This window comes from Dryas octopetala, chromosome 4 (assembly GCF_963921425.1).
Source record: "Dryas octopetala chromosome 4, drDryOcto1.1, whole genome shotgun sequence".
Taxonomy (NCBI): domain Eukaryota; kingdom Viridiplantae; phylum Streptophyta; class Magnoliopsida; order Rosales; family Rosaceae; genus Dryas; species Dryas octopetala.
The window spans coordinates 17,961,574-17,981,107 of NC_141369.1; the positions used below are offsets into that span (position 1 = coordinate 17,961,574).

Sequence of the window (19,534 nt, forward strand, 5' to 3'; positions counted from 1 at the left end):
GGCAGACAGATCCCGATGTTAATGCTTGGATGTTGTGGCTAGAAGCAAGAGGAAACTTAAAAGGGCATTCTTAAAAGCATTCATTAGGTGCTTACTTTTTCATTGGATCAGGACATCAGGTCAATTAAAGGCCACACAGCTGGTTAGTTGCATACTTGCATATTCTCATTAGGCATGCATATATGTCAAACAGATCTCTCTACACACACACAGTCCAATAGTTATTTCAGCCTTTTTTGTCCAGATTTCAAACTTGTTCATCCAAAGTCAAAAGGAATTAAAGTACGTAATTTAACCCATCAAGAATGCAGTACGTTTCTCTGATTTCAAATGTAATCTGCAGGCTTAAACCAAGACTAATTTCCATGTGAACCCCATTTAGGTCCTACATGCTCTCTCTAGTGACACAAGATTTCCTCTGTTCTGTGCATGCAACCAGACAAAGTCATGCAGTTGCTAAATATAAAATACAATATGAACCAAGTCATAAATTTACTGCTTTTTTTTTTTTTTTTTGGCTATATAAATTTACTGCTTCAAGTGTGAACTGTGAAGTACCCCACATGATTCTTGTCCTAATCATTGTCACTATCTCATTGTTTTGGTTGACAAGCAGTTTAGCCTACGTGCAGATACTTTGACAACAGAATCAGATTGCAGGAAACACAATCATCTGTCTCACAAATTAAACTTGTAAACGAATCAGATCAACAAGTTGAGATTAACAAATATAAATTACACGGAGGAAAAAGGATCCTTTTTCATTTTTGATTCTTAATCTTACAACAAGAAGTCAACAACAACAACAGAGATATGCCACCTTGACTGTGCATCACAAAGACACAAACCAACCCAACCCCATCAGTTTTCCGGAGTAGAAAACCTTACAAACACATTCTCATTATACATACATATTAAGAGAGACAAAGAGGGATAACTTATGATTCTATAACAAGGACTAAGGAGTGCAAAATTCCTAAAACCCAAAACCCTAAAGTCCTTCCACACACACACACACACACACAATGACACAAACAACTTACAGAGGTTGTTGCATTGTGACAACCAAGGGACTAGTCACAGTGTGCTTCCCATCAGACCACACTATAGAACCAGTCTTCACAATAGTGCTACCAGGGGATAGCTTGACTGCCCTAGCCTGAACCCTCACAAGGAAGCTCAACTTCTGCCCCACCCTCCTAAACACAAGCTTCTCCGGCTCCACCGTCACCGCCATCCCTCCCGGCGGCCTAATGGCCACCTGATAAACCGATTTGGGGTCCCCAACATTGGTGACAATCCGAATAAAATGACTAGACAACTTATGCTTTCCATACTGCTGGAACACCACAGACAATGAGGGGTAGTTCAAATTCCCAGAATGGCCGGCCCTCTTTGCCCCATTGCAATTGGCAAGCTTCCTAGTGACCACTTGGATGTTTTTGGTTGTGTAATTGGAATTGCACAAGAAATCCACATAATCATAGGAAGTTATGTCATAAACCAATCCAGGGTCCATTGCCTTTTGGGGATGAACATGACCAGCCCCAAAGTCCATGACAGTTGAAGTGTTGCCACTGGACTCATCCAACATGGTCTCACCTCTATTATCCACAGTGTAAGCTGTTGTCATTAAAGCTGATCTTATCGCTGCAGGACTCCAATCTGGGTGTGCAGCTTTCAGCAAAGCAGCTAACCCCGAAACGTGTGGACAAGCCATTGATGTCCCTGAAAGAATGTTGAACTCTGTTTCGCGCTTATCCGAAGGAATACCCGAAGGCCCAACTTTATCAGGCCATGCTGCAAGGATGTTCAATCCTGGTGCAATCACATCAGGCTTTAGTATCTCTGGAGACTCCGGGTTCGGCCCGCGAGCCGAAAACGAAGCCACTACCGGGGCGGGGCGGACCCGGATACGAGTACCCTTGAACACAATAGTCGCGGTAGGGGGAGATTTGGACTTGGACGCGCTTGTGATGTACTTTCTTATTTCGTCACCAGTGGCGGCACCGACGGCAGTGGCCGGTAACACGTGGCAGTCGGCCACGAGTCCTTCGCCGTCGAAAACGCCGTTCGCGAGAATCATGCCAATGCCTCCAGCTTTCCGAACGACGTCGCCTTTCGCAGCTCTTGAATTGATTCCTCTGTCGCACAACACTATCTTGCCTTTCACTGAGTTTGGGTCTAAAGAACCTTCTAGACATAAAGATGAAGAATACCCATCACCTCCTTCGCCACCGGCATACACTAACGGATACATCCGACCCGCAGCTAGACCCGGCCCGTCGTAAACACTCATACCCGGGATTGTTCTTCCATTTCCGAGCTTCACATTCGCTGGGAAGTCTCGGTCAATTGTTCCGGCGCCGACTGTGGTGACCCACGGTGCTACATTGGTCACCGTCAGCCCGCCGGGGCCGCCGTTCCCGGCGGAAGCCGAGACGAACACTCCGGAGTCCGAGGCCCCGAACGCGCCGATGGCTATGGCGTCGAGGTAGTAAGGCACGACGACGCCGCCAACGCTGAGCGAAACGACGTCGCAGCCGTCAGCGACGGCAGCGTCGAACGCGGCGAGGATGTCGGAGTCGTAGCAGCCAGCGTTCCAGCAGACCTTGTAGGCGGCGAGGCGGGCCTTGGGAGCCATCCCGGCGGCGACGCCACGCGCGTAGCCGAGAGTGGAGGCCGGGAAGACGTAGCGGCCGGCGGAGATGGAGGCGGTGTGGGTGCCGTGGCCGTCAGAGTCGCGCGGGGAGCGATACTCTGTGGTCTCGTTCATTTTACCGTTTGTGGACTCGTAGCCGCCGCAGAAGAACCTGGCACCGATGAGCTTGCGGTTGCAGGACGTAGCCGGAAAGTCTTTTCCGGCGATGCACTGACCCTTCCATTTGGAGGGGACGGGGGTGAGGCCGCGGTCGTTGAAGCTCTGGCGTTCGGGCCAAATGCCGGTGTCGATGACTCCAATGACGAGGTCGGAGCCGAAGTCGGACTCTTTGAGGAGGCCGGCGCTGTCGGTGGTGCGGAGGCCGAGGAATTCGGGGGATCGGGTGGTGTGGAGGCGGCGGAGCTGTTCGGGGATGAGGGCGAGGATGTGGGGGAAGGAGTGGAGGGTTTGGGCTTGGGAAGGTGAGAGCTTGGTGGAGAAGCCATGGAAGACGGTGGAGTAAGTGTGGATGATGGTGGGTGGTGTGGTGGTTTCAGAGGAGAGGGTGGAGAGGGAGGACTCGTACCAGTGCTTGTGGGTTGGGAAAATGGAGGGCTTGGAGTCGGGTTGGACTTGGACTATGAAGGTCTTGGCTTCATCAGAAGAACAAGTGGGTGAAGCTAAGATGAAGACCAGGGAGAGGAAGACAAGGCTCGGAGTGGGAGAGAAAGCCATTGGAGAGAGTGAGAGAAGAGACTCGTGTGCTCTGCTCTCTGCAACTTATTACTTATGGCTGGAACACATGAATGACTTTATCAATAAAAAGTGAAGGAGAGTTTCAAATCTTTGACGTTGATAGATATTTGACGAAACCATATACAGTGCGGACACTCTTCTTCTTATAGACCCATGTTATAGCGACGGATTCCTGTACGCCTTTTGTTTTTTTTTTTTGGTTTTTTTTTGAGAATCATGTACATGTTATAATATAAATAAAATTTAATACTTTAATATTTGATGTTCAAAATATTTTAATATAAAATTAAAAGTTTATAAAAATTGTAAAATGTCTTTTTCGTTAATTTTTTAATTAATTTTAATTGCATATAACATGTGTGAAATTTATTTACATTAATGTGGATAATAAATTTACGTTACGTGAACAAATAAAATAAACTAAATAAACAAAAAAAGAATTGAAAAAGACAACTAAATTATTATATATTAAAAAAATAAAAAATAACATTAAAACTAAATATAAAAATTGTCTTCTTTATTCTTACCTCTCCCTCCTCCCTCCTCCCTCCTCCCTCAATTCTTTCGTTCCAAGTTTTTTGTTTTTTTCAATTTTTAATTGATTATTAGTTTTTTAACTTATAAAATTTTAGCTGACTTTTTTAATATATATTTTTTTTTTATGTAGTATAAATTTACTATCTACATCAATGTAAATAAATTCTACACATGTTACATGCAGTTAAAATTAACAGAATTAACGCATTGCATTTTTTATAAACTTTAGATTTTATATTGAGACGTTTTAAATATTGAGTTTTAAAGTAAAAAATGACATATACTTAAAGAATACAAAATGTAATTAACCCTTAAAAATAAAAAATGGTTGCATGACATGCGGTACGTGTGATGCAAACATGTGGAGTGCCAAAGTATAGAGTAGATCGAGTACTAGTGTAGAAAGTGGGTACAAAGTTGGGGGAACTATGCCACTATGCAATTGATTGGGGACTGTGTACGTACTTGTGTAGTGTGTAGGACTGGACTAAACTGGATTATGCTTTCATCAGTTGGAAATTTGAAGTGAGTGAGTGGGGGTAAATTTGTTGGCTTCTTCTTCACCATTAACTTTATAATAATATTCTTCTGTCTTTTACAGTGTTCTTGGATGTAATGCTTAGTGTCTGTCTATGAGTTCCAAAAGCTTTCACTTCTTTCTAAAAAGAAGGAAGAAATTAAAGAGAATCTTATTATATATGGAAATGGAATTGTCCTTCTTTTGTCAATGGAAAGTGGAAAGATAGATTTCTTTCGAATTTTACATAATGGAGAATTTCAAATTAAGATATTCGAGCTTGTCTCATATTCACTATTTAATTACAAGAATATTTTTCGAGTTAGACGATATATATTTTTCGCTAGAGTGTTTAAGAGAGAATATATCTTGAAAACATAACGACATATCCATGCAATGAACAATTATAAACAATTTCATATATATATATATATATTTGACATAATAAATTACAATATTCTCTCTACTTTTTTAGTTAGAATATATGTTATTTAGGTAAGAAAATCAGAAAATGTTGCAGTAGTGAGATCTTGGGGTGAGGAAACTGGGCTTCCACAGAAGGTGATGCCATCAAACGTGTCAAAGACAAAACAGAATCTTCAATCTATGAGTAAGACAACACCCCATTAACTTGTAAAATATAGTATAATGTTGTGCCAAGGCCAAGGTTGTCAAAAATCTAAGTGCACCAATCTATATATTCAATGTTAATATACAAGATGGTATATATGCACCAAAAGAATAAACAAAAAAAGTAGGGTTTTCTTCTGCCTGCACTCTCACGCTTATTCAGAATCAGCTATGTCCTTGTTGGTATATATGTTACTTCTAATAAAATATAAATTAATAAAATTATAATCCATAACTATATGTTTTTTCTTAATATGTAGAATTGGGCCCGTGACAATGATGGATTTTGGACGGTAGACAAAGGGTCTGGTCCTACTGGTGACTGTGTCTTGGAAGTTGGGATATTATTATTTTTTTAATTTGTATAATAATCATGTACACAAAAAAAAAAAAAAAAGTTTCTTTAGCGGGGGACTTGTCAAAAAATGGGTCCAAAGGTCTGAAATCAGAAATTAAAAAGTGGGAATGGGCACACGTGTCTATGTCTTCACATGCTTTGTTAATAACGCTGGCTGATTCATACTTTTTTTGTACACATGATTCTATGCCATGCCACATGGCCCACATCCTCACACTAATTGTATTCCAAAATACACATAAATAATTAATCACCATATCACTATTTTTTGACCTTTCAAATTAACCTTGATTTTGTGCTCCACACTGTGGGTGGATTATGTAAAGAAATTTTGATATATGAAAGGTAATGCTTACCTTATTAAATTAAATTCTAATAAATATATTTCTACTTAAAGTTAATTTTCTTTGCCTACTTTACCTAATTAAAGTTGCAAAAAACAAATAATGTCATTCTCCAATCTTTGTCACTAGGCGATATATGAATTATTGTTGATAATGTGACTGCTCTAGCAATATGGGATATATTCTCGGCAAGACTTAATTGCTGTGATTGATCATTGTGCATGAATTGACACTGCATGCATTATTTTGCATATACACCTATATATATAAAGCCAACAATTTGATAGAGCTACTGTGCCCCAGCTAGACAATCAGACAAAAACCTTGTATTGCACTGCTCGTGACCATGAAACATTTATAATTTGTTTGTTGAATCAATTAATTTTCTTAATTAAGATTTGGATGTTAGTTTAGGTTCATGAAGGTATAATGTTTGTTTTGTATTCGAATATAATGCACTTTGACTTTGACCCTATCTAGCTAGAATACAAAAATTTTCCAAATCATGTACATTCTTAAAGCAAAATAATTCAATTTGGATAAAAACTTGGGGAAATGAATAGTTCCATATCATGCTTAAAGCTAGTATCAAACATGTTTCCCATTTCCTTCCTATGGTCTTTTTTTTTTTTTTTTTTTTTATAATGATTTTATTAAGGGAATGTTTGTTTACAAGCTATAGATAGCCTAGTATGTTGTATTGTTATTATTCATTTGTTTTCACACATATTTAAACAATAATTTATATGATTAAGGATTCATGTTAACATAATTAATATCTTTAGACAGAGCAAAAAATTTTAATTTTATTGTACAATCTTCAACGTGTGTACCATTCGATGTCAAACTTCGAACTAGCAACATAACTTTGTGAGTTTTTTTTTTACTATGTGAGGTTAAACGTACAGCAGAAAACATTTGGACTCTGAATTTAACCTGGTTTCTGACTTAATTGGAGTATATAAAGAAAAATTGTGCAACATTTTCATCTCTCATTATTAAAGTTGCCTTGACTTGGACCATCAAACTTATAATTAAGGGGAGCCATTTACATGATTGTATGTATAAATTTTGAGTTAAGCTATAAAAGTGGGCTCTGTGGGCCAGGGAAAATGGGTGTTAAACTGCTTTACTAAAACAAAAGGGCCAATCAAGCAAAAATAATTCAAGAAACATGCACCATTAATGAAATAATTAAGCATTAATAAGTAAGATTTGGCCTAATTAACTAAGGTGCAAGTGTGCAACTACGCAGATATGCCTAGGACAGTTGTCGATCATCTTCTATATATCATCATTGACATTTTGGAAAGAACATGTATATGGTGGTGGTGTACAGCCAAGAAATCTACCACTATATATATGATGCAATCATCTTGTTCTTTAAGTATTCTTAATGATGATCATGACTTCAGTCGTCTTTGGTTTCACATCTTCAAGATCCCAACCAAAACTGGTAAAGGTGGGACCTTAGGGGTGGACAAACCTAGCTAGCATTTGTGGTATTGTACATGGTGGCTTTGAATTTGACATAATGAAATTGACCATCTCAACTCCAACATCTAGATCTCCCTCTGTTTGCTAATTTGGTATGAGTGGTATGACTCATTTATTAACAGCTTAAAATTTTGGAGTTAAATAATTGTCTAACATTATATAAATTAAAACTCTGATTTTAAGAGATTTTCGATTTGAAATTTTTTATAGACATTTCTATAAAGTTACACGTAAAGAAATACATTAACTAGATTGATATATTATTAACTCAATTTACTAATGACTTAAGTTTTTGAAATTTAGGTGGTTGTCTAACCTTTTCCACTATACCAGAAGATAAACTGAAAATGACACATATTTGTTCTCTTAATCCAAGAAGAAGCCAGCATTTGTTGAAAGGAGGAGGAACGAAAAGATCGAGGTTGAAATTGATAGAAAGACACCAAGGATAGATGTGAGAGAAGGCAGAGTCAATGTTATAGGCCCCATGCCAAGAGGCAGTGAAACATGTATGCATGTACAGTTTATATTTAAGATGAGGAAGGTGAGTTGGTCAAAGAAAAAAAGATGAGGAAGGTGAAAACTTAAGGAAGGTGGTGTGGGGTTAATGGATACAGTTTGACTGTTTGAGTTGGTCATGCAATTATTGAGAGGTTCATAATTGGTCGTAGCTAGTAAAGAGGGAGATGGGTCAAGCATGGACCTTCTTTCTAGGTTAGGTTTCGATTCAAAACATAGAAGCTAACTTTTTGCAAGGGAAGGTTAATTAATTGTTTAGAGTACTTTAATTAAGCACGATTATTGTAAAGAAAAAGGTAGGCTTATCATTTATTTGAAGGTTCTTGCATGTAATATCTATATGCATGTCCTACATAGCCACATTTTTTAAAGTGATGCATCGCAAAAATTAATGACAAATTAATGAAAGAAAATTAATTATTTCTTCTGAAAGAGAAGAGGGTAGTACTATATACATTGGGGGGGTATATGTGCCACCCTTTAATTTGTACATACATAATGGTGCATCTTTATCAATTACATGGGATGTATCTGTGTATTGATGAATGAGACAATTTCGGATTATATGTAGGCTAAAAACCAAGAGTATTTTATTTGAGAAGAACATACACACTTTGTTATATGGGACATCACTTGCTAAGAATATTGTAAAATAGAAAATTTGTAGAACATCACTACTCTCCGAAAATTTGTAGAAGTTTTTAATTCTGAATTTTATTTTCTAATTTGGTAAGGGAATTTCCAACCCTTTGAGGCTGGAATTTATAGGAGAGTTTGAGAGTTATTATATTTTATTTTCTATTTGTAGCACTTTAATTTATGCTTTTATTTAATCTATGTCTCTTAGTTATTTTCTCTTCTCTTGTCATTTCATTTTAGTATTCTTCTTTCTTTTATTTCTTGTAATTTATTTTTATGTTATGGAATTTATGGGAGCCTTGGGAGGTCACTAAACTCTCTTACCAAGGTAAGGGAGAAGCACCCCATGAACATTCTCTAGTTAATTTTTCATGTTTTAGTTTCTAAAAATTGCATAGATCTATATGTATAAATTGTGAAAAGAGTAAATTTTCACCCATAATGTCATGTATCATGGGTAGTTAGAAGTCTCTTTTTCCACATTTATGTTTGGTGGTTAAAGTTTTATTGCAAATTTCTTTGATCCTTAGTTGTTACTTAAATTTGGTTTCATTTGGGATGCTTAGAGTTTGTACTCTTGAGCAAAACAAAATCTACCATAAAAAATCATTTATTTTGTGCTTAAAATATAAATAACTTTGGTGAGGACATCAAGTTGAGTCTTAAGTGTCTTCCTTTCTATGAGAAATTGCTAGAAGTTTACTAGGTTTGCACATGGTGGTGTGGAACCCTAGACCTTGATTCTATACCAATTTATAGATCCTTACACATATATTTACCATTTTATTTAGTTGTTATTTTGTTTTTTTTATTTATAAAAATTCAAAAATCTTCGAAGCTAAGTTAGAGATAAAATTAGAGGGCTGCTATTTGCACACCCCTAAATTTCTTTTTGCACACCCTTTCTGAAAAAAAAAAAAAATTCAAGAGAAAAGACCATTTGGCCCTTCCCTCACCCACACACCCCCATCCCCATCTCCCCCCCGTACACACCCCCCCTCTGTTTTTTTTCCCTTCGCCCGATCACCACCTTCCTCGCACCAGCAGCACCACCACCTTCCTCGCACCAGCAGCACCACATTCCTCGCACCACCACCACCGCGCGCCACCATCTTCCTCGCAGCACCACCACCTTCCTCGCAGCACCACCTCCGCGCGCAGCACCACCCAAAACAGCCACCATAACCAGCCCGACAGCCCCTCCTCGGCTCCTCCCTTTCTCCTCTCTGTCTCTCTATCTCTCTCTCTCTCTCTATCTCCTTCCCTCTCTCCTCTCACCCAAGCAGACAGCCAAACAAGTTAAAAAAAAAAAATTTGCAGCGGGTTCGGCAGACCAGTGCCGAACCAGGTGGTTTCGTTCGACAGGTACCCGCCGAATAGAATAGGATTGTTCGGTGGGTACCTACCGAACGAAACCATTGGGTTCGGCACTGGTCCACCGAACCCGATCCAATTTTTTTTTTTTTTTTTATGTTTTCTTCTCCGGCGCGCGACGGTGAGCTTGCTGGAGGAAGGGAAGTGGTCCGAGTAAGGGGAAGAAAAAGAAAAGAGGGTGGGGTGGTCGCCGGTGGTGGTAGGCTGCTCGGGGATGGGTGTGTGCCGGAGAGAGGAAAGGTGGGGAGGAAGTGTGTGGGTGAGGGGGTGTGTACGGGGGGGGGAGGGGGGAGGGGGGAGATGGGGATGGAGTGTGTGATTTTTGGGTGTGTGTGTGTTTTTTTTTTTTCTGTTTAGGAAGGGTGTGCAAAAAGAAAAATTGATGGGGTATAAGGTCTTTTCCTTTGAGTTTTTTTTTTTTTGTTTAAGAAAGGGTGTGCAAAGAGAAGAAAAGGGTGTGCAAATAGCAGCACTCTAAAATTAACTAAAATTCTAAACTATCGTGTCTATTTTACAACACTCTCTAGGGTTGGACTTTGGATTTATACGAACTGTACTACACGATTCGTATACTTACGAGAAAATAAACAAATAAAATTTATCAACACATATTTGTTCGTATGACTAATCATCTCGGCATAACGACAAGTCACACAAGGCCCAACACCATGCTGTTTGGGCCTAGACCCAAAAGACTAAGCCCTTCCTGGGCTCCTAGCCCATGATCCACTAGGCTCCGGCCTCATGGGCTCCGGCCCCTGGGCCCCGGCCTCTTAGGCTCCGGCCTCCCAAGCTCAAGCCTCCCGGGCCCCCGGCCCGTGTCAACTAACTCGGATCCTCGAGACCGGTGCCACGTGGCGCTCCTACAGCGCAAGTCACCACAAAGGACACGTGTCGTCACCGGATTGGTTGACACTCTTCCAAAGGTACTATAAAAGAGGTACCTTCTTGTCACAAAAGGACAACTGAAATCATTATTATACTATTCACTCACTCTGCTCTCAGATCTCTCTGAACACTGACTTGAGCGTCGGAGGACCTTTGGCCGGCAACACACCGGTGCCCTTCCCGCTCACTTTTGTGTTCCTGTGCAGGGTGCTCTGGATATCATTTTCTCTCATTACTCACCAGTCGGACCCAGCTACCCGTTCCTGCCCCACTTCGACGTGTCATCCACTCAGTGGTGGGTCAACGGGCCTACGTGGCTCGACTCGACGTTGACTGCTTTACCATTTTTGAGCATCAACAGTTTGGCGCCGTCTGTGGGAAAGTTACAACTTTTCCCCATTGAATTCTCTACCCTCAGTTGAGGTGCAAAAACCTTCCGAGCTTCCGAGCTCCCTAGCTTCCGAGCTACCGACCCTCACCATGTCTGACGGAGGTCCTATCCTCGACCAAGTCGACAACACCCCGCTGGTTGACAAGCGAGGCAAGAAGACTGCCGAGTCTGATCAAGAAGAGTACATCCAGCGTTTGGAGGCTCAGCTCCAACGAACCCAGGAACAGCTCGACCTCCAGAAAGGTGCAACACAGCTTTATGAGCGACTCCTCCGTGACAGGGAAGGACATACCACTCCCCGGAGTGGTGAGAGGAGGAACCCCCATGACAGGGACGAGCACACCACTCTCCGGAGTGGTGAGATGAGGGATCCCCCCCGAAAGGACCAAAATGTTCCCCGCCAATTGGATATAGGGCAAGGTAGCCATCCGCCCCCAGGTTTCCAAAAGAGACTTGTCCACCCGGTCAGCCGGGCTCGATCTGGCGAGCATCCTACCCGCTCTGAGGAGTTCCACATTTACCGGGACTGTCGTCATCTGCTCGACGACAACCGCTCTCGGCGAGAAGAGCAGCGGACGAACCGGGGCGAATCCAACCCGCGTCCCCGAGACTTGGAGGAGGAGCAGGGACGATCCAACCCGCGCCCCCGAGATTTGGAGGAAGAGCAGGCCCCCCGTCCCAAGCGACGACGGGGAGAAGAGCAGGTCCTCTCGGCTGGGCGCCGCACAGAAAGTAACACTTACATAAGTGAACAAGTCGCTGACTCCGGTAACAGCGGCTCTCTTCCACCAGACCAGCTCCAGCAACTTCTCATGGACATCAGTGAGCGCCTGAAAAGAGTGGAAGGAGGAAGTCGGGGTGGGCACCCATCTTTAGAAACAAGGGAGCTGCCTGGACCTTTCACAACTCGCATTCTATCCGCTCCTCCGGTTGGCGACGTCCGACCTCCCAAAATCACTCCATACACGGGGAAGGAAGACCCATATGATCACCTCATGAGTTTCAGATCCGCTCTGGAATCTAAAGGTGCTGATGACATTACGAAGTGTCGAATCTTCCCTTCCACCCTCTCTGGCAGTGCAAGGGACTGGTTCTACCAACTTCCTCCGGGCTCGGTTGATTGCTTCAACGAGCTCCGAGAGCTCTTCCTAGGTCAGTATATCATCCAGACCGATAGAATCTACACCACGGATGACCTGACTCGAGTCCGACAGGGCAGCAGGGAATCCCTCCGGGAATACATTACTCGATTTCAGCTAGAGCGATCTCGGTGTCGCGACTGTGACGAGAAGGTAGCCTTCGCCGCCTTCAAGGGTGGTCTCCTGGAGGGGGACTTCTTGTTCGAACTCAACCGCCGCAATCCGCGCACCTACAAAGAACTTATGCAAGAGGCCATTGCCTATGCTACTGCGGAATTCAAAACATATGGGAAGAAGCCGCCCACCATGGATCGCCCAAGTACCGACCAGGCCATCATAGTGCCACCCCAGCCCAAGCCCTACTCAGGTAGCCAGCATGGGGGGTCCGGGAAAAAGTTTAGTAAATTCACCAAGAAGCAATTTGGTGATGGTAGAGGTGGAGGACAACGAAGGGAGGAAACTTATCAGACATCCTACGCCTCCAGGTTCAAAGTCTATACAATTCTCACTGTTACTTATACAGAATTGTATCCTCAGATCAAGGACATCCTTCCCAAGCTCCCACCCCGCCCACCACAAACACGGTACCGGGCCAACAAGAACTTCTTTTGCCTTTATCATAATGACCATGGCCATGACACCGAGGCATGCAGAGCCTTTAAAGAGGCAATAGAAACTTTGGTACAGGAAGGAAAATTGGATGGCTTTATAGACAAGGAGGCCACCGAGAAGGCCAAGGCCGAAGGACAACGACGGGGGCGGGTCAATACCATCTGTGGGGGCCCGACCCTCGCTGGCAACTCCAACAGGGCTAGGAAGGAATACGCCCGAAGTGCTCAGCAATGCTCCGGCGTTATGGCTGTAGACCTCCACCGTGGAAAAAAGACTCCTAAGCTCGGGTGGTCGCCCATTTCCTTTGCTGAGGAAGAGGAACGTGATTTGATCTTCCCACACGATGACCCCTTGGTCATTGAAGCCACCATAGCTAATTTTGATGTGGCTCGGATCCTTGTTGATTGTGGTAGCTCCGTCAACATCCTCTTCGCCTCCGCCTTCACAGCTCTTGGGATTGACAAAGAGAGGCTTGATCGGTCGGTCGCTCCTTTACTTAGCTTTTCGGGCGATGTGGTCACCCCTCTTGGCGGGATCTACCTTCCACTCACCCTTGGGAGGTATCCTTCGTCCGCTACCACAACCACTCAGTTTTTGGTGGTCGACTGCCCCACAGCGTACAACGTCATCCTGGGGCGACCAGCCCTTAACCAACTGAAGGTTATGATTTCCACTCACTTGCTTCTGATCAAGTTCCCGACCCCATGTGGCACGGGGGTAGTCAAAGGCAACCAAGTGTCAGCCAGGTCCTGCTATACGACTTCCGTCAAGAAGAAGAAAGAGGCCATGCCCTCTATGGCTGTTTCTGTCTCCCCTACCTGCCCTACCCCGGACCCTCCCGAAGATCCTCGTGATTCATCTTTCAGAGCTATCGCCCAACCAGATGACAATCATGTGGAAGAAGTTCTCATCTCACCTGCCTACCCGGACCGCAAGGTACGGGTCGGAACCCAGCTCAGTATTGCTCTCCGAGATGAACTCATCAACTTCCTTCGTACCAATGCTGAAGTCTTTGCCTGGTCCTATGATGACATGCCTGGGATCTCTCCGGAGGTGATCTCCCATCGCCTAAGTCTTAATCCGCGGCACCGCCCCGTCCGCCAAAAACGCAGGCAGTACAAGCCCGAAATCTATGCTGCTATGAAAGAAGAAGTCGACAAGTTACAGAAAATTGGTTTCATCCGCGAGGTTTCCTACCCGGATTGGCTGGCCAATGTTGTGATGGTCAAAAAATCAAATGGCAAGTGGCGGATGTGCGTCGACTTCACTGACCTCAACAAGGCCTGCCCCAAGGATAGCTTTCCTCTTCCACGAATTGACCAACTGGTTGATGCCACAGCAGGCCATGCACTCCTTAGTTTCATGGACGCCTACTCCGGCTATAACCAAATCCTTATGCACAACTCCGACCAGGACAATACGGCCTTCATCACTGACAGGGGCCTATATTGTTACAAAGTCATGCCTTTCGGACTCAAAAATGCCGGGGCCACCTACCAGCGTTTGGTCAACTCCATTTTTTCAGAATACATTGGTAAGTCCATGGAGGTCTATGTGGACGACATGCTTGTCAAGAGTGTCCGGGCGGAGGACCACGTCCAAAAACTCTCTGAGATGTTTTCCGTGCTCAAGAAGTACCAAATGCGCCTGAACCCTGCCAAGTGCACGTTCGGCGTATTTTCGGGAAAATTCCTTGGCTTCATGGTGAGCCAAAGGGGGATCGAGGCCAACCCTGAAAAAATCAAGGCCTTGATCGATATGCAATCTCCCAGGACTCAGAAGGAAGTGCAGAGCCTAACGGGCAGGGTCGCCGCCTTGACACGATTCATATCCAAGGCCACCGACCGTTGCGCCCCATTCTTCAAAACCCTTAAGGTTCGGACAAAATACATTGACTGGACTCCGGAGTGTGAGCAGGCCTTCCAAGATCTAAAAGAGTACATGGGCAAATCACCTCTACTTTCTAAACCCGAGCCAGGGGAAGAGCTACTCCTCTACTTGTCCGTTTCCCTGACAGCCACCAGCTCAGTCCTCATTCGACTTAAGGATAGGGTTGAGCACCCGGTGTACTATACCAGCAAGGCCCTGCAAGATGCTGAGACCAGGTATCCAGAGATAGAAAAATTAGCCCTTGCCTTGGTCACATCAGCCCGGCGCCTCCGCCCATACTTCCAGGCTCATCCTATCGTGGTTCTCACCAATCAACCACTTAGGCAAGTATTGCAGCGGCCTGAGGTCTCTGGCCGGCTTATCAAATGGTCCATTGAGCTGAGCGAATTTGACATTTCCTACCGCCCCCGGCCCGCGATCAAGGGACAAGCCATTGCAGACTTCATTTCAGAGTCTACCTTCCTACCCGAAGCTGAGCCCTCCTCCGCCATTGTGTCGACCACCGACCCACCAAGTTCTTCTACTCCAGCTATCCGGTCGGATCGCCCGATCTGGTCTTTGTATGTTGATGGATCTTCTAATCAACAGGGCAGTGGAGCCGGACTTGTTTTGATCGCCCCTGACCAGACCACCATTGAGTATGCTCTTCGATTCGGCTTCCAGGCCTCCAACAATGAGGCTGAATATGAGGCCCTCATTGCCGGCTTATCTTTGGCACTACATATGGACGTTGAGCAACTCCGAATCTATAGCGATTCTCAACTTGTGGTGAACCAGGTCACGCAGGAATACCAGACCAAGGGTGAGCGCATGGCCGCCTACTTCACCAAAGTTCAAAGCCTACTCAATCAATTCTCAGCATACCAGCTCATACAAATCCCTAGGGCGGACAATGAAAGGGCGGATGCCCTAGCTCGCCTTGCCTCGGCAGTCGACCATGAACCTGGGAGGTCTGTCCCAGTTGAGTTCTTACCTCAGCGCAGCATTGATGTTATGGAAGTCTGCCAATCTGCGCAACAAGCTAGTTGGATGGACCCTCTTCTTGCATTTCTTAAGCATGGGAACCCACCCGCGGACAAGGCTGAGGCTCGGCGCCTTCGCCATAGAGCTTCCCGGTACACCATTATCAACGACAAGTTATACAAGCGGGGCTTCTCCCTGCCATACTTGCGCTGCCTTACCCCCGAACAAGGCGACTACATCCTCCGGGAGATCCATGAAGGGGTCTGCGGCAATCATGCAGGAGCCCACTCTTTAGCCCACAAGGCCATCCGCCAAGGCTATTATTGGCCGACCCTCCGCGCTGATGCAAGGAAGCTCACCCAGAAATGCATCAAGTGCCAAAAATTTGCAACTTTTCCGCACCAACCACCTGAGCCCCTAACTACCATGAACAGTCCTTGGCCCTTTGCCCAATGGGGCATTGACTTAATCGGACCTATGACTGAGGGGAAGGGCAAGGTCAAAATGGCAGTCGTCGCAGTGGACTACTTCACTAAGTGGGCAGAGGCCGAGCCCTTGGCAAAGGCAACCACCCAGACCATCAAGAGCTTTGTATGGAAGAACATAATTTGCCGCTTTGGTCTCCCTTACGCCATTATCACTGACAATGGCAAGCAGTTTGACAACAAAGAGTTCAAATCATTTTGCTCCGCATTCAACATCAAGGTTTTCTTTGCCTCTCCTGGTCATCCTCAGGCCAACGGGCAGGTCGAGGCAGTCAACAAGACCATTAAACATACCTTGAAGACCAAGCTTGATGCAAAGAAGGGCAAGTGGCCTGACCTCCTACCCGAAGTCTTATGGTCCTACCGGACGACCTGTCGATCCTCGACCGGGGAAACCCCATTTTCTTTGGCCTTTGCTTCTGAAGCCGTCATCCCAGTTGAGGTCGGGCTTGCCTCTTACCGCCTCGACACATTTCAGCCTGAGCACAATGCTGACCAGCTAGCTCTCAGTCTCGACCTAGCTGAAGAACATCGGGCCCAGGCTGAGCTACACAAGTACGCCTACCAGCAACGGGCCACTCGATACTACAATTCTAAAGTTAAGCCTCGCCACTTCCGAGTGGGGGACTGGGTCCTGCGCAGCACTACCTTGGCCAAAACGGGTGCTCTGAAACCTAATTGGGAAGGACCGTATGAAATTATTGAAGTCATCCGCCCAGGCACATATAGGCTCCGCGCCACAACCGGCAAGGAACTCGGCCACCCTTGGCACGCCGAGCACCTCCGCTACTTTTACAAGTAGACAAATGTTGTACCCCCCGGGGACTTTTTTCAATTTTATCTATGTTATCACTTTCAATAAATACAAGTCCTACCACGGACACGTTTTTCTTCATTTTTATTTTAAGTGTTAAATGGCTGTATGGACCCCCGGGCCATCAGACATCCGACCCCGCCCATATCCGCCCCATGCATTCAAGGGAAGCTAAGTACCATGCATTCAGGGCGCGGCTATGGCAAGTGCATTCAAGGGAAACTAAGTACCATGCATTCACGGCAGTCCTACCACGGACACATTTTTCTTCATTTTTATTCAAAGTGTTAATTGGCTGTATGGACCCCCGGGCCATCAGACATCCGACCCTGCCCATATCCGCCCATGCATTCAAGGGAAGCTAAGTACCATGCATTCAGGGCGCGGCTATGGCACATGCATTCAAGGGAACTTAAGTACCATGCATTCAAGGGAAAATCAATCTCATGCATTCAAGGGAAACTAAGTACCATGCATTCAGAGAAAAATCAATTTCATGCATCCAAGGGAAACTAAGTACCATGCATTCGATAAAATTCTGCAATACCATGTATTCAAAAGAAGGGCATCCTACCCCATAACGGGTCGGACACCCTCCAAATCATCCAAATAACAATTAAGTACAAAAACTTAATAATCAAAAGAGTTTGCAAGTTGGCACGGGCCACATCCGACCCGACCATACAACTCAAATCAAAATAGGGTAATGGTCCGCCCACCCCTGCCCCCGGGCCATAAGTGCAACAGATGCCTATTTGGGATCCTCTCCCATGTCACGCTCTCCAACTGGGGATGCTATGTCCTCATGCTCTACCTCCTGGGCACCTTCCTCCGGGACGTTGCCAGGCACTTCGTTGCCAGCCCCTAGCAGACCACGCACGCGGTCCCAGTCAAAGTCAGGGCACATCTCCTCGAGCTCCAATTTGCAATCGCCAAAGCCCATGGCATAGCCGCTGTTGTACTCATTGTCCAACTCCTGCCTAGCCTGGTCCGCCTCTTGCTTGGCTTGGCTCAGCTCCTGCCCGCTCTGCTCCAACTCCTGCCTAGCCTGGTCTGCCTCCTTCTTGGCCTGCAGCAGCTCGGCCTGCAACGCCTGGTTCTGGGCAACCAGGGTACCGACCCTCTCCTCAGCTGAGAGCGCTCTGTCCTTCCACACCACGAAGCTCGACATCTCGTCCTTCATCTTCTCCACCATGGCCAGGACCCCGACATGTGCCCGATAAGTGAAGAACAGTGCCTGCCAGGTCGGATGCCACGAAAATGTTATCACAAGCTATAAAATTTAAACTTTGGACATCTCGTCATACTATACCACTTCCCCTTACCTGGGACTGCTCAGTAAAGGCCCGCTGCAAGACGGATAGTGGCTCAACCTCATCGCCAATCACCCGGTCATCCCTCCCCTTCTTCAGGGATCCTCCAAAGTCTGTCACTGCCTGCTGTGCCAGACGATCCTCCTCTGGGACTGGATCAGACGCAGTGGCTGTGGCTGCCCTCTTGCCCTCTCTCCCGGGCTCGGCCGCATCTACTCCCGTTTTCCTTTTCCTCACGGGAGAAGCCGCCTTCGGAACCTGGGTGTTAGTAGACCCAGTATGCCTCATACCCCCGGGCACCGGTGCACCTCTACTTGCATTCCCCTGGGACGAGCCACCCCCGGCCAACAGCGCCCCCATCATCATCCTCCTCTGAGCGGGCGGGGCATGACCAACCGGTCTACTGGTTTTCTTCGTATTGGCCATTTTCACTGAAAGACAACAAAAAATTCAATGAGCACAAATTATTCTCTCATCAACTAATACTCCAAGAGGGGAAGTACAGAAGCTCACCTGGGACTCCGAAGCCGTACTTGGCCAACTTGTCAGGAGCCAAGAGGTAGGTAGCGCTCAACTTTCGAGCAGGTCGGCTAAGCACTCTTCGCACCTCTTCCGCGCTACCTTCCGACAATGGAAGCCTCTCCCACTCACCCCCTGCAAAATCAAACAACAAAAGACTACTATTAGTATAAGCATAACATCAGCTAATAATCCAAGTGTACATAGACCAATGCATCGGCTCAGCCAGGCAACCTATTATGTGGAAATTCGTCGGCACCCTATACGTGGTCATCCTATCACTCCGGCCGAATTCCCAAGCTCCACTCGCGAAAAACCATTTTTTCTTCCATTCCTTATGAGCGTCCGGGTGGCTCAACTGTATTTGGCGAGTCGCACCATCAGTGAACTGCCCATTTGCCAACTGTGAGCAGTACATCCACCCTCGCAATTTGGGGCTCGACTTAATCTCAAACAAGTTTGAGAATTGAGCCATGGTCGGGGCATCATACCCCTCATCCCGGAACATCACATACAACCCAATTAATGTTCTCCAACTATTGGGCGTCAGCTGAGCTGGTGCAATCCCTAACTTCCTCAACATATACTGGAGATAGGGGTGGAGAGGAAGTCTAAACCCATGGTGGAAACTCTTGGCAAAACACAAAATATGCCCCTCCGGCGGGTCACTCAAGACATCATCCTCTCCCGGGAGGCTCAGGTGGATAT

At 45.5% G+C, this 19,534-nt stretch overlaps 2 protein-coding genes across 2 annotated transcripts; one reads left to right on the forward strand and one right to left on the reverse strand.

Annotated features, from left to right (window-relative positions):
• Positions 1-744: 744 nt before the first annotated feature.
• LOC147287581 (Subtilase family protein) lies at positions 745-3,451 on the reverse strand. The gene has a single exon (XM_086240524.1). It carries the CDS (start codon positions 3,374-3,376, stop codon positions 1,040-1,042), a length of 2,337 nt encoding a protein of 778 aa, XP_086096650.1. The 5' UTR covers positions 3,377-3,451; the 3' UTR covers positions 745-1,039.
• Positions 3,452-11,180: 7,729 nt separating this feature from the next.
• Positions 11,181-16,982, forward strand: LOC147287582 (uncharacterized). Its single transcript, XM_086240931.1, has one exon. It carries the CDS (start codon positions 11,181-11,183, stop codon positions 16,980-16,982), a length of 5,802 nt encoding a protein of 1,933 aa, XP_086097057.1.
• Positions 16,983-19,534: the final 2,552 nt, after the last annotated feature.

Excerpts from the sequence above, each read along its gene's own strand:
- LOC147287582 (XM_086240931.1), top strand. The coding sequence starts at position 11,181 with ATGTCTGACGGAGGTCCTATCCTCGACCAAGTCGACAACACCCCGCTG.
- LOC147287581 (XM_086240524.1), bottom strand. The coding sequence starts at position 3,376 with ATGGCTTTCTCTCCCACTCCGAGCCTTGTCTTCCTCTCCCTGGTCTTC.